At 37.8% G+C, this 16,098-nt stretch overlaps 1 protein-coding gene across 1 annotated transcript; it reads left to right on the top strand.

Moving 5' to 3' along the window:
- The first annotated feature begins 3,448 nt into the window (after positions 1–3,448).
- LOC103704779 (dolichyl-diphosphooligosaccharide--protein glycosyltransferase subunit DAD1) lies at positions 3,449–6,914 on the top strand. Its single transcript, XM_089927780.1, has 4 exons — positions 3,449–3,502; positions 5,980–6,067; positions 6,155–6,198; positions 6,278–6,914. Exons 1-4 carry the CDS (start codon positions 3,449–3,451, stop codon positions 6,359–6,361), a joined length of 270 nt encoding a protein of 89 aa, XP_089783906.1. The 3' UTR covers positions 6,362–6,914.
- Positions 6,915–16,098: the final 9,184 nt, after the last annotated feature.

Genomic DNA, 16,098 nt, shown 5'->3' with positions numbered 1-16,098 from the left:
TTTAATTTAATTTGGCTTAGGATATGTATGCAGGGTGGTGATTTTTGGGCTAAGGATAGGTAATGACTTTCCGACCTTATCTTTTTAATGGTTTGCCCTTAAATTCTTTTATGCAAATGCTTAATACTAAATGCAGCAAATATTCAATAATTTTTTTTTAAAGTTTATGAAATGTCATTAGGTTGTATTCATTAAATGAGCAAGCAATTTTTTTTAATTTCATTTACTATTTTTAAATTTTTTTTAAATTTTTTTTTAATTTTTATATAGCAATAACTTGAATGTAAACTAAACACAATCCTTATGCGTAAGTCAATCTCCGAATATCTGTTGAATAAGCTCTGGAGATTACTTCGTGAGGAGTCCCAATAGAGGTATGATAACCTCGGGAGATTGCACCCTATCAATTACTAGCAAAATAATATTTTTTTTAATTTTTTTGATTTAATTAAATTTTTTTTTAACTTTTTTTTAAATTTAAATTTCAAATTTCGAATCTCAGAATTCAAATTTTGAATTTAAATTTTTGAATTTTTGAAATTTTTTCAATTTTTTTAATTATCTTTTTTTTTAATTTTTTATTTTTTTACTTTTTAAAAAAACTTTAAATTTTAAATTTCAGAATTTAATAACTATGAAATTATTAACTAAAAATAATCAAAATAAGAAAAATTAATAAAAATAAAAACTTACTACCGGAGTGCGTTCACTCCGGGCATCCAAAATCCGATTTGATCTTCGTGATCGTTCTTACTTCTCGATTTGCCTCCCCTGCAACAGCGCCAAAATTCTGTTCGTCCGATTCCTGTTTACCTAAAAATATGCTAAATAGATCGTTGTTAGAACCGACAAATAAAGTTTAAATTTAATTTACTCTTATCTGTTCTACTCGAAGAATAGTGGTCGTAAGAGGTCGATCCGCAGGGAGGCAATTGGAGTTGCATAAAAATTAAAACATTCACTCGGATTTTAAATCGATTTTTGAATGGTAGAATAAAAACATTACTTTGAGGATGTTAAATGATTCTCTAGTCTATCAGAGAATATTTTCCATTTGAAAATAATAAAAAGACAGATACTTGGAATCGAAGAACATTTATAAATTTAATAAAATATTTAACTATTCAAAGGAAAATTTTGGCATGGATGAAAATAGTATTTAGGAAGATTGAAGCCTGGAACATAGACTGAATGAAAGAAAATTTCATATATTCCAACTAAAACAAGAATTCTAGAATGCATAAAATAAACTGTAGGAATTAAACTTGACTTAAAACATGAATTGCATAAAAGAAAAATTAATGGATTGCATAAAAGAACAATTACAAAAATAAAATGAAGATTGGAAGCCTAATGCTTCCTCCTTCTACAAAATAAAACATAAAGAAAACAAAGGAAGAAAAACAAATCACTTCTCTTCGATCCCCCTCTCTCCCACGGTGGAACTTCAACATAAAACATAATTTTTTATTTCTTTCTTCTTCCCAAGAATAGAGCAATGCTCTGTTTCTTCTTCTCTCCTCTTTGGGCCAGCCGACTACCCTCTCCTCCTTGGACCCGCCGGCCACCCTCTAGCCCAACTCTCCTTCCTCCCCCTCCTCTTATAGCCCTTGGAGACGCGTTGGGGACGAGCTGGCAGCACGGTGATTGCGAAGCGCTGGGATTCCAGGAGAATCACGGGCGGAAGGGATGCTGCAAATGGGATCCGCTGGCTGGCGAAGAAACGGAAGGCTGGCCGCGGGATCGACGGGGAAGAGCCGATCGTGGATGGGTGCGGGATTGGAAACGGAAGGAGGGAGTAGGCGGACGTTGAGGACGTTGATCCGGAAAGGAGGAAATGCAGGATGCTGTCGCGGAAGGAAGGAGGCCCGCATGGAGGCAAAGGGCGTCAATCCATGGGATTACGGGCTGCATTTGAAATGGGCGGAAGAAATGGCTGGAAAATCGCTCGGGATCCTTGGATGCTTGAGCTCATGGGAGAGGCGGACGCTGGGAGGAGGCGTTGATGAAGCGGAAGGAGGGATCTGCGGGATGAATGCTTCACGGATGGAAGCTGGGAGGAGGCGATCACACGCGGACTCGGTTGGATGCCATTCATGGACGCGTGATGCAGAGGCGGCCATGGGATGATGGCTGCTGAGAGATTGCTGGGAAGACGCCGCGGGATTGACGGGAGAGACGCGGATGCTTGGTCGGATAAGTTCGAACGAGCGTTTGGGATCGATGTGGCGGACGAGTTGGCTGGGCGCTGTGCTTGGATTACGCTGCAGTGGGAGAAGGAAATGAAATCACGGGTCATCTATTCTGACTGGAGGTCAATTGCAAGTCTTTCAAGTCATGGGTCACCCAGCACCTCATAGTTATGATATGGCCAAATTAGATTTGCCCAAAATTATTTCCCAAAAGCACAAAAGAAATGGACCCGATTCGGACCCGAACCCGACTCGGACCCGACGCGATCTTCAACCGGGTCGGATCTGGGAAGGGATCCTTCTGAAGTCAAATTTGTACTCAATGTGCATTTTATCTCTAATTTATTAAAATCTGTGTCAAACTCAAATATAATATTAATCCAGTGAATTTATCATTATCGGTTAGCAACAACACTAATTTTAGTGACATGTAGGTCGCACTTTTGTGCTCTCATCACTCCCCTTCCTAATGAGTTCAAAGATCTTCTGTATTTGGATCCAGAAAAATTTTTGAATTCTACGATCCGAGGCACGTTTATACGATGAACGACGTTCCGTTCGAATTCCGCTGCGAACGTCGCATCGAACGGGGCGTAACTCAGCAGTGGTATCAGAGCCATGGTTCTAGGGAGCATGATTAGGACTTAAGGATTGATTACCATATTTTTAATCTGATTTTTAAAGAAATTATGCTTGCTGGATTTTCTGTGTGCTGAAATTTCAGGTTGCGAAATTTTTAGCATGCAAATTTTTATTTGCTGTGATCTTGCAAATTGTTTTAGAATTGCAAATAGATTACAATGTTTTAAATCAAGTAATGCATGATCTGAAATCCAGAGAATAGCATAATAGGTTTAAAGTTTCAGATCTGAAAATATACATAAGATGCATGTAATCATAATGTTCATACTTGTTTAAGGTTATGTTTAAAACAATGTATGCATGAGATGTATGTATTAGTTAAACAAAATTTATTTGCATGAGATGTAAATAAAATCCTTAAACAATAGGACATTTACATAAGATGTAAACTGAAACAATTATGTCATTTACATAAGATGTAATCACATAATATATGAAAGGGTTTCATAATTACATAGGATGTAAACTTGAACCAATATGACATTTACATAATTGTTTAACTAATACACATAATATATGAAAGGGTTTTATCCATTGTAATTTATATTGCTTTTCCTTTTCGTTTCATTAAGATAGAGGATTTGACTTGTGTCTTCTCTCTTCATTTATAAACAATGCAGATCATTGATCTTTACGTGGTTTATGCTATTGTTACAGCTGTAATTCAGGTATGAGCAGATACCATTTTTGCCATATATGATATGAAAAGTTGGGCTTTGCTCTTCATTTCTCTCAAACCTAGGTCTTGCTTATCATTCTTTCCAAAATGAAAAAAAAGAAAAAATGAAAACAAATATTGATTCTAGTGTTGTATATTATTTCAAACTTCATAGAATTATCTCAGAATATTAAAATCAGATATGGTATATGATGCTGAGGTTCCTGTCGATAATCCCATTGAACTCATGAGGAAGTGTATACCATCCTACATTTAAAACAATGTCTCCTATTTATGGTTCACAAGATACATAAAAAAATAATATTCAGTATTAGTTCTGCAATGAGGTTTTGAATGCCATGATAGTGGTACTCTTCTTACTTGTCTATACCAGTTTGTCGATATAAAGAGCAGCACCTGACCATTGAAGGCAACATCTTTTTATATGGTTCAGGTAGTCCAAAATGACTATCTTCATCAAATAACATGATCTCTTTGTATGTTAATCAGGGGAAACCAAGAAGGAAACTGCTGTTTTTATGAATAGGTTAGTATTCTTCAATGTACAAGAATATATGAGAGTAAGAATTAAGGTAGTTCCTAATTCCCTTGGAAAAGAAAGAAATTGCTTGTTTTCAGCCATGTTCTAGCAATCGAGATAACAACTAAAAGGTGTTAGTGAGAGATATCTACCTATTATTAAATGTCTTTGAAAGCTAACACGAGAGTAGCTTAGTGAAGATGTGATGTCATCAAGAAGATTAAGCACTTCATTATGGGTTGGCTTCTGCATAATTTTAAAAGGCCAAGTTCCTTAAGTTTAGATCTATGAATTATTGAAGATCATTGTTAACTCTGTGAGAAAAGATATGTCTGCTGTGACGAAAAAGACAAAATCTAGTAGCAGAGTAAATCTCAAACTGAATGGGCCTTTTCTGGGAATTCTTTGTCCTTCTGATTTTCATGAAGTAATTTGAGATGCTGATGGGGGTGATTTATGTTGCTTTCTTTGTCCTAATTGAAAATTGAAAAGAAAAATCAATAAGTGGATTATTCATTGGAGACATGGACTGCTTTTATGACAGGTTTTTTCAATCATATATGGACATTGTTTGTCTAAAGTTCTACTCACGGAATGTTGATAGTGGTACTTTGTGCATGATTGATCAGTAAATTGTAGATGCCATGGTTGAGTCATGTCAAAATTCTACTCATGTAGTTTAATAATGGTGTTTTGTCTATAAATTGGTCAATAAATTGTAAACGGCATTATTGATTCAAGTCATTATTGATTTATAACATTTGCTAAACTTTTGTCTTGTATTCAGAACCAGGGCTTGAAAGTTAGAACAATACATTTGTAGTAAGCTTTGCTGCTATTTCTAAGTTCTCTATCCTAGGCATTCAATACTAGTGGTGTTGTGCTTGTGATTTTGGTTACATTTTAGTGGACTATATTATTTGAAATAGGCTAGCTATCACAGGTGTAGCCCAGTTAAATTCATGAGACCAAGAAACTTAAACCTATCGGTAAGGTCCATAATAAAAATTCTTTCCTTTTAAAAGAAGAGGAAGGTTAGGTCATGTTACTTAACTGTTCATCGGTTAAATGCAGGATTTTCATTGCTGTTTTCCTTGAAAAAGAAAAATCTTTTACTAACTGTGCTAGTTACCTATAGTTGTCTACTACCCAAGTCTCCTCACTTCCTGTTCCTTTGATGTGTCTTTTGGACCACTTGGCGTAGTTGCCTGCCAATATGTTTCCTCTTGCCTTTCCTTTTATCCATCTGCTGGCTGCACACCCAACCTGTGGTTAAACATATTGAATTGGGTCTGAATTGAGTGGGGCCTGATTCAATCCCGGTTGACCTCTTGGACCTTTTATGTTCCAACGACACCACCTTACTTAACTCTCGGTCATTAAATGGATAGGGTTTGGCCCAGACAAATGGATCTGTATCTCAAAAGGTGCTGGTTAGGTGCCTGATCTTGACTTTGCATTTCTTTTTTAGTCCGATTCATTTTTTTCTGGGGACGCATAGTCCCACAAACATGTTGAACACGACATATGCTTCCGAACATAGATTATCAGACTGAATTTCAATATTCATCTTTCCTCCATATATTGATTTTGGACTAACTGAAATGTTCCTCCAAAGCCTTTGTGAATTAAGCCCACTAAAGGTAACCCATTCGTGTTGGACAACGAGTCATTCCTAGGTACCTTGACAATCTAGGATCGTAGAATTGATGTGTAACAAACAACTGTTACTGAGAGGGCAAAGTAATCATCGTTTATAGGCTTTTCCCAAGTCTGATGATCCGTTTTCCATGTCCAAATAAAGGGCACAGTGAAGTTTTAATAATTATCAACCATGAATTCATTGACGACACTTGGATTATCAGAACAAATGTACTGCATAATAGTAATGCTGATTAGTTCTCAATTCATATGACTGCTCATTATGGTGTTCTGTGCTGCAACAGGTTGTCTACATGGGAATAGTTGGATCATTTCCATTTAACTCTTTCCTCTCTGGAGTTCTCTCCTGTGTAGGTACAGCGGTACTTGCAGGTATGAAGTTTAACTCAGATACCTTCTTTCCTGCTACTCTTTTTGAGATAATTAATTGTTCGAGCACTCTCATATGTGATGATGCAGTTTGTCTCCGCATTCAAGTCAACAAAGAGAATAAGGAGTTTAAGGTAACTACTGCTGGAACTTAAAACATTCACTTTAAGCTTCGCATCACTCTATGGATTAACCAATAACGATCCATCTCAGGATCTACCACCAGAACGAGCTTATGCTGATTTTGTTCTCTGCAATCTGGTGCTCCATCTGGTCGTCATGAACTTCCTCGGGTAGGAGAAACTGTGCCTTGGTGCACCGAGGCATAGAATTATGTTTCTGATGCATCCTATTGGACTTCAAAGTGATAGCACAACTTACAGTATCGCCATGTATAAACCGAATGATCTACATGCTCCATGGTTTGCACCTTTTGTTTTGTGAATTGAACGTCGCCACCTTCAAGAGGCTGTTCTTTTTGGGAGATGTTTCTGCATCAAAGTGGTATCATGTGACAGCTTATTTATTCTGGTTTCAGGTGTTTTTACCAGAATGGTGATAACTGAAACATTTGCTTAATGTTGCTTAGCTTTGGAGATGATAATTGTGGGGTCCGTCGACAGAATTTGCTATGCCAAATATTAGTCGTGGATATCAACCAATAACCTTGGACTGATTTAATTGGAAGAGGAAGGGAAAGGGGTGAGGATCTCCCTTGAGTTTTGAGGGCAGGGGAAGCAGAGAAGAGAGGAAGATGAAGAGACTTGCTTTCTATTTCCAAGCTTCAAAGATCCCCCCTTTCTCTGTTTCAAGTTCTCCGCTGGGTATCCTTGCAAGCATTGCCATCTCAGCTGTCCCACTAAACTGTCCCGTGAATTGGTTCAGCTAGCAGTGCTCGTTTATAATGGACAATGACCATGTACATGCTGGTTAGCTGCATACAGAATATTTCTAACAAAAAAATGATAAATTGGTAAAGTTATTACAAATTATTTCTAAAGTGTGGTGTCTTTGGTGATAATGTTCAACTCAAAAACACGAGTTGATAGGTGGATGGGCTCATGAGTGTTTAAAGGATCCTACCACTTTCGATATGGGATTGTGCTTCAGCTTCTCAAAAATTCAAGTTGATAGGTAGATGGGCTCGTGAGCACTTAAACACCACAAGGATCTCTATCGTTTCTGATGTGGTTTAGTTTTTCAATCAACATGTATCTTCTCCGTACTCGGGAGTGCTTACGCCGACCAACAAACATGATCCCCATTACTGCGCACTAATCCAAGTGTGCAAACAGACCATGGAGAATCAATATTTGATGCAGTGCAATGCTATTGGGAGAACTTAGTTTGCCACTACATTGTTAATGACTAATTCCTTGGTTCAGTCCACCTTATAACTATGGTTAGTCCCAAGAGTTTGGTTTGGTGGATCTTTGAAAAGTCATAAGATTTAATAAAGAGATGCCACTGGCTTTTTACAAAAATAAACTAAAACATACACTTATTCAAGAATAATTAACCAACAATTAGGGATAGAGCGTTGATAGGCTTATGATTTGTACTCCTTATTTTTTTTTCTACTCAAGCTTAAAACTATCGAAGTTCGATAAGTAAAACACCTTGCAATTGTTACTCTTATGAGCTGCCTACATTCCATACAAGAAGACCGGTAAGAATAGTAGGATGGCAGCTATTTGATAGTAGCAACATCTTAGAGCGGACAGCTGTTATAACGGCCACATGCATGATCAGTCTTTCCATCGTTGGTATTTTCCTGCTGGTCCATAGGCTTTTGAAGCTACCATCAATTGCATGAGGGACCAATTTCCTTAATGAGTTAGTAATTTTTGGAACTAAAAATTGGTCAAAAAGGCAATAACTTAAATTCACACCGAAAGATTTAGAGAAACAACCCAGATCTGCTATGGTGCGATTGTGCATCCCTGAATGGCCGCCGTTAGGAGATAGACGACCATCAAACAATGTATGATATCTATGACACGACATGTGCTCATGGACTATTTTGTTTGATAGCCATTCATCTTCTGATGGTGGCCATCTAGGGATGCACAGTACTCTACGGTGCTGCATGTGCACTACAAAGGATTTGTGCTCTTAAAGAAAAGGGATGGTGGTAAAGAAATCATACCGTCTCTATTCTTAGCTCCTCGAGATCCCTTTTTAATCGGGTATTCTCATTGTTAAGTTGATTAACCCTCCATTCCAAAACCATCCTGTAAGCCTATGTAAATTTTGCAAAGTGAAGGTCAAAAACAAATTATAAAAAAAAAAAATAATTTTACCACAAAAAGAAAGCTTCTTAAGAAGTAGGACATCCAATAATCTCTCCTGAAGAGCTTACATTAAATGAATTGTTACTCCAAAAACTAAAGATATCTCGTCACTTACCTTCGTTTCTAAAGTGTTGAACCACAATAGAAGAATGGAATAAATATGATGCAATAACTCTAACAACTAAAGATTAATATATATATATATATATATATATATATATATATATAACATACTATTTCCTGCATCTTTTTTTTTGTTTTGCTCTCTTAATTTAGACTCTAAAAGGAGAAAGAAACCTCTTCTATTCCTCATGAATGTCATCACATGAAGCCACCTCATGTAAGATTATTTTTGGAGTGGCCTTGGAGACTCATTCCACCAATGGGAGAGTGACCACACACAAAATAATTGGAGTACGTTGGCATTATATGTAGCTTAAAGAACAAAGAATGGCGAGCAAAAGAATAAGATAGAGATCAAGGAAGAAAGCTTGAAAATTAAGGAGATGATAGTGGGAGCTGGGGATACTCATAGGTGGGAGTTTTCTAAATACAGTGTGGTTTCGAGAAGAAAATTCATTTGGTTTGGTCTTGAGTCCATCCCATGTTGTTGACTGTGATATGAAGATGGCAAATGGGATAATGGTCAAGGAATTCTATGTATTCAAATTTTTTAGAATTCTTTAGGTTATAGCCTTTAAATGCTTTCAAATATCATAGATGTAGGAGGAAAAATTGATTCAAACCCCTTGGTTTGGTTTCCACATACATTCTTAATGCAAATAGGGCAGACTGGCTTCTGGTCAAGCCCCTCGCTTTTTTTCTGGATAGAAAGATAAGAAATATATATATGCTTTTAATTTAAGCATCCCATAAGTTAATTCTTTATTCATGCCCTAAAATAGCAGTAAGAAAGCACAAGCCCACTTCAAAAGCTGGGGTTTGGTAGGTATTTAAAAATTCTCCCTAGAAATGTTAGATTTGGTCAATATATCCTAGGTCTCATGTTTGACAAGTAGGGGCATATTATATTCTAAGAGTAGAGGAATCCATATCTTATATATTATAAGGAACCCAAATACAGTTCCTTCCGAAATTGAATTTTCTTCACTACTTGAGAGAATAATAATTTTCACTAGTATGATGACATCGAACCCACCTTGAGATGCATGCTAGGAGGCATATGATGCATTCTAGTCTCCTAACGTAACAAACATGCATCTTAAGATACCTAGTATGTAACTACATCTCAAAATGAGGTAGGTAGCAATTATTTGTAGCAAGAACTTACTGATATTATTTGTCGGCAAAATCAACCATAACTTTCATTTAATTGAACAAGTATGTATGCCGACCAAAAATTGTCAGAAATAACCATAGGCTTTGAGAAATTATGTTGAAAGTATGATTATGCAACAACATCATGTGACATTAAAGTGCGTCAAGAAAATAAATATATTATTTTTTATTTAATTAAGAATAAGCTTGTACCTCTTTTCTAGCGCGAGAGCAGGAAGCAGACTTCCAATTCTTGATTTTGTCTTTCATCTTTTTCTCCATCTCCTTCTCTTTTGTTTGTACATCTTGCGCTTTCGCTTGCCACTCCTATCCCGTACAATTTCCTTATCATTATATGTTTTAGGCTCGATAATTAGACTATCTATTGATATCGGGGTCACTGATGATCCCATACCTAATTGTTATTTCTCGATTCTTTTGGTCCCTATGCTCCCTACCCCACTGAAGCACATCTCTTCTAGGGATACCCCTCTCATGGCACTTCCAATATGGCCTTTATTATCCACCTTATTTTGTTGTGCTCCAATCTCTGTGATCCCCATCCTTCCTTCTGTATTATAGCACATTTTTGTTTGGCATGCCTTACTCATGATGTTTTCAAGATTTTGATGGTCCACATCTTCCACCATTTGCTCATTGCCCTTAATCTTCGTCATGTCCATCCACCCTTTCTCATAAAATATCCCTCCTGGGCCCACACCACTTGTAACACTTTCAGGGCCCCAATGGTCTCCATATGCTACCACTCCACTTGGCCAAAACTTGTCCCTTCTAGACCCATTTGGAGGCTAGATGTATCATATATAGTTGGTGGTGATGGGTGGAAAGAGGTTTTATAGAAGCTTTGCCCTTCTAGAATTATTCCAGATTTTATAAGAAAATCCTCAAATGTTATCTCTCCAATAAAGGATTGACAGAAGCTATTATGAGCATTCTCTCGGTGTTGTTTCGATAAAGATTGTTGATCACCCTGATTTTTTTCTAATAGTTCACCCATTTGATGAGTTGGAAAGCTAGATGTATTATACATATTTGGTGGTGATGGCTGGAAAGAGATTGAGCAAGAGTTATGCCCTTTCTTAACTACTCCCCAACTGACAAGGAGATCCTCTAAGGTGATCTCATCATGGGAGGATTGATTGGAGCTATTTTGAGCATTCTCATGGTGTTGCTACCACAAAGGTTGCTGATTACTCCAATTTTCCTCCAATGCTTCATTCATAGATTATTGAGTTGGAAGGGTGAGTGAGCCATGGTGTTGGAGTGGTGATGGAATAAGGTTGCTAATGGTCATAATAGCAGAAGCTTCTTTATTTGACCAAAGGTTGGTGGGGAAATTGTCCATGTTCATTGAACTGAAGATCTTGCCAAGTGTGAGTATGGTAATCTCTAAATCACATCAAATGTATGGGAGAAGGTGAAGGATTATATCTTTGGAGTCAACACTTGTTTATGCACCTAGTCCTATCTTTAGTTTCTCACTCTTTGCTCTTTCAATCTTGCTAGGGCTTAGTCCTTTTATGCTAGGATGATGCCTTTACCTCATTCAGTGTGATTGTATGGGTATATTGCTAAATCAAAAGGAAGTGCGTGTGGGCTTTGATCGATTCCTTTTCTTAAGATAGAGAATCTGGTTTTTGCTGCATAGAAAGATGAAAGGAGAAAGTATATGTTAGTTTTAGGACAAGCATAATTTTGGGCAAATAAATGAGAGTAACTAGTTTGAAAAAGCTATCATGCTTTCGTTTATAAGGTAAGAAAATACATATACATATTAGATTTGCACAATCTACCAATTTTATAATGATATTTATAAAACAACCATAACGTTTGATATTGGACTCCAGCACAAGATAGTGCATACCAAAAGATTGATAAATGTAGGGGACATAAGAATGTCAAACCTATATTACTATGCTGGTTACATGAACTATACTAAAAGTCTCTTGAAACTTAGACTGCTAAGACATTCATAAATGTATGTATAGAAATATTTTCTTATCTTATATATTGATAAATTATACGTGCAATCAAAATGTACACTTTATATTATCCAAAATCATGCATCATCCTCTTATACAGAATGTCAAGCCTAAGAAGTAACATTTATAAAATCTAAAAATTCTCTCAAATGGATAGAAAACATGTGGAGATTGGAGGATCGACCATATTCTCATGAGAAAAAGCTATTTGCATTCTCATGTAGACATTTTAGATAAAATAATTATTTTTGAAATGGTTTGAAGGCATAAAAAATGCTAATATTTGAAAAAAATAAATATAACATATCATGAGGAAGTTTAATCTTGTACATATATTTGTCTCTAACAATGCAATGGACCTAAATTTTCTATTATTTTCTCTACATTGTTTTGTTATAGAAAAGATAGTTGAATTATTATGATGAAATATATATTCTTGAACTTAGTAAAGTTTACAAATAAAAATAGCCTCTTTATTTCTTATTCTAGTAGAAGATAATCATAATATAACAAGAAATTTTGATCACTTCCTCAATGATTTGACATACTTTAGTTAACCAACCAACGATTGATGTAAAAAAATTAAATTCAAAAAATGCTGAAACTGGAAAATCAATCAATGATTTCAAAAATATTAAAATAATACAAGTGACAAAAATGCAATATAAAATCTAAAATATATGGCCACCAGCATCTTGGTGTCGAAAATCATCCCTGCGATATCTAAAGACAAAAAGTTTTGTCAGCATCTTCAGTGTAAAAAGGAAAGAAGGAAAAGTCAAATTGCTCTTACCCTCGGGATGGGCCGAACTCAAGCCAAGATTCACCAAGGCCTCCTCGCTGAGCAGGTCAGTAAGCCAAGGAGTCTCTTTCAGTCCGAGAAAACCATCTAAGGTTTTCTGCTCGGACTGCGATAACTGCAGGAGCCTATTATTCACCGAGGCCAATAGAAAGCTCCAGGTCGGATTAAATTCCCACGACCGCTCAGAGGAGATGTAGAAAAAGTTATCCTTTCATCCATGGATGGAAGTGGGCAGGCCCCCAAATAGCTTGCGGCCTCCTCGAGGGAAGAAGTACCACCATCCTTTATCTACAGGGTTGCCTTTTAATATAAAGCAACTCCTGAAGACATTCACTAAGGGGGAGGAAGCCGTGCGCCAGGCAGACGGCGAGGAAGCCGATGATTAACCCTCATGAATTCGGGGCAAGCTACGCAGGCACCAGGCCATATGCCATCAGAAGCTCGCCTACGAACCTATGAAGAGGAAACCTCAGTCCTGCTTGGAGTGTATCTATGTACACTCCGACCCAACCGTTTGGGGGATTGGTAACTCGGCCCCCGAGGTTCGGGAGTTCAAGGACGAACTCCGGAAGGATGAAAAATCGGGCTCGAACCGAGCCCAGATCCTCATCGGTCATGAGCGAGCCGATTCCATATGGGTTCAGGCCCACCTCAACTCCACCTCTTCCACCTCAGAAGAAGCCGGAACTCGCGATGGACCTGCATCGAACATCGATGCCCTCGTCGGTGAGTCCATTGCCCAAGTTTTGAAACTAAAAAGGAGGAGGAAGTCGAAAAACTCTTCGAGCGATCGAAAGAAAGGATAAAATGCCTACCCAAAAGCGCGTAGGAAAAAGATGGATGAGTGAAGGAGAATGACCCCCGAAAGAGAAAGACAATGGGTGGCGCAAAGGCTAGCTGAGAGATCCCAAAAGAAAATCCCAACACTCCGACGACGGCAGCTAGATCAGGAGCAAGGGGAGGGTCCAATAACGACCCTACGACCCCTTCTTCAGGCCTTATATAGGCCACCGTAGTGGCTTCGATCAGGCGACTTAAATAATCATACGTCCCGAAATTCACCATATGGCGAGCCCTAAGACGGCCTCAACAAATCTCTCTGAATCGCCTTGCTAAATGCAAATCATTATGAAGGACGCTTGGAGCTCGAAATATTGATGATTAGCCTCCCATCTTTCGCCAGATGAGACGCATTGGAACGAAGCATTAATGGCCGACTCTTCATGCTCCGCCAAATGGAATGCTTCGGGGGATGGAGACTTAATGGTCCAAACCCTCCTCATCCCAATTCAACCACCTTCCAGAAAGAGACCCACATGGAACCCCGGAAAACTTCCGCAGTGAATTCTATTCCTGAAAAACCTAGCAGCTCGAACGTCCCGAATCTAGTGCCGAGCTCTCGGCCAAGAAGTGCACCGAAGCATACCAAGTCCAGTGCACACCTCTTTTGTTTATGAAACTAAAGTACTGGACGATCAAAAATCTGACTACTTCTATCGTCTGAGCAGCAAGGCAGCTCGACCTCGGAAGTAGGGGGCAAATGAGGAAAAAATGGATTGTCCAGCCCACAACTAAAAAGCCGCCCAATTTCGGCCCAGTAAACACCAACGATGAATGACTGGATCTTCACTTCGGCCCGGGGCCAGCTCATTCTCGGAACTCCGTCTAAAGCTCCACCAACTCTGGACATTCGCCAACTCCCCCGACCAAGTTTGGGGTACCTCCAGACAAACACCGATCCGACCCGACCAAGTTCGAGACGTCAACCCCAGCGATACACAGCATACGCTCCGACCCTTGAGCTCGGAGCGCTCCCTCAAGTACACCTCGGAACTCGAAAAACTGAGTCACTCCTAATCTCCACCGAGCCAACCTCACCAAACGCATGATGCGACTACTTAACGGGCTCAGCCTCGCCAACAACCACATCCACGTGCGGGCCTACACCCGCCTACATGGCCGTACTCCACCACACCGCCGTGTCATGTCTCCATAACCGGCCAACAGCAGTCAGACGGCACCTTGACTACTCCGGCCATACCCTGTTATGATTGTCAACGCCCTACCGTTCTTAAGAATGGGTTGTACTGCACGTCACCGGCCTACCTGAGCTGCACGCCATCCAGCTCAGAGCCATCCCTCCTCATGATGAGGACTGACAGTACCTCCATCATCTGGCCCACTCCACCGAGGCTATAAATAGCTCGATCAGGTAATTTCTAAGGAACTTTTCGGCTGGACCAAATTTACCCACTCTAACTTGATCGTCGGAGGGCCCTCATCGGAAAAACCGGTGAGGCTTTGTGCAGGTCCGCAGCCGTCGCGCTGGAGGTGGCTCTCGTCTTCCCCTTTTCACCACCGGCGGCTCCACCGGCGTGGTCACCCTCGGGCCAGATTTGAACCACAACATTAATAAAATGATCCACATCCATCATCCATTAAATCAATAAATAAGTGCATGTTCAAAATGAATAAATCCAAATTTAAATTCAAAAACCCATAACCTCAAAAGTCAAAAAGTCAATAACTATAAATTTATAATCAATTAAAATACTAAAATTCTTCTACAAGATTGCCAAACTTGCTAGCACGAACTCCCAGCATGGATCATTCTTCATATCTAGTGATTCTATTTATTTGGAAAAAAAATAAAAAGAGATAAGAGCTACACAACTCAGTAAGTAAATCTTGTGCTACTTTATCGGATTAAGCACCAATTTTTACATGCATCAATAAATCATTTAGAGAAAAAATACCATTAAAAAATAAAATATTTTATAATAATAGAATAATCATATATCAATCGTGCTCTTGCATATGCATAATTATGTAAATTATATAAATATGATTCCCAGTTCATCAACAAAATTATAATTCATGCTAAAATCATAAATCATTCATCATTTTGCCATAGCATAATTTATAATAATTCTCTCAGATTAAATACTAAGGTCACCTTATATCCATAACAGAGTCATAATCAATATTATGTCAACTACTGAAACCTGCTGGCTAGGGCCATATGCCAAGCTACTATAATCTGCTAGCGAGAATTGTACGCCAAGCTATTGTAATCTGCTACCGATGATCATATGCCAAGTTATTGTAATCCACTGGCAAGAGCCGTATACTAACTATTATAATCTGCTGGCAAAGGCTGCACATAGCTATCTGAGAGTTCATTGTAATATTTTCTTAAAATAAATTTTCTCAATCATATTTTCTTAAATCATATTATCTTAGATCATATATAGACAAATTGCTAAAAGGTTATAAAGTGTATTCGTAGTCCATAATATAATATTTAACAGTAGAACAATTATAAAATTATTTTCTTATAACAAAAATACAAATTCATAATTTAAAGTCCATAACTCATAGAGAAGTCATTAGTATTAGAACATTTGTAGAACCAAACTTTCATATCAAATTATGAATTTTATGTCATAAACTTGATCCTTAATTTTAAGAAAAAAAATGATATCATCAATATTTAATATTATTTCATATTTTTGTATAAATCATAAGTATGAAAATTATGTAGAAATTTAAAAATCAATAAGGAGTGTCAGAGTTACTTACAAGTTTGAAAACTAGTAAGAAATATAACGTCCACTTACCTCTTTTGTGTTGAACCCTCAAAATTAACTATATGAT

Source organism: Phoenix dactylifera, chromosome 16, assembly GCF_051530095.1.
Source record: "Phoenix dactylifera cultivar Ajwa chromosome 16, Ajwa_hap1_PhDact_Kaust_v1.1, whole genome shotgun sequence".
NCBI classification, from domain to species: Eukaryota; Viridiplantae; Streptophyta; class Magnoliopsida; order Arecales; family Arecaceae; genus Phoenix; species Phoenix dactylifera.
The sequence above is the reverse complement of the archived record's forward strand: the minus strand, read 5'-3'. Positions and strand labels throughout refer to the sequence as shown.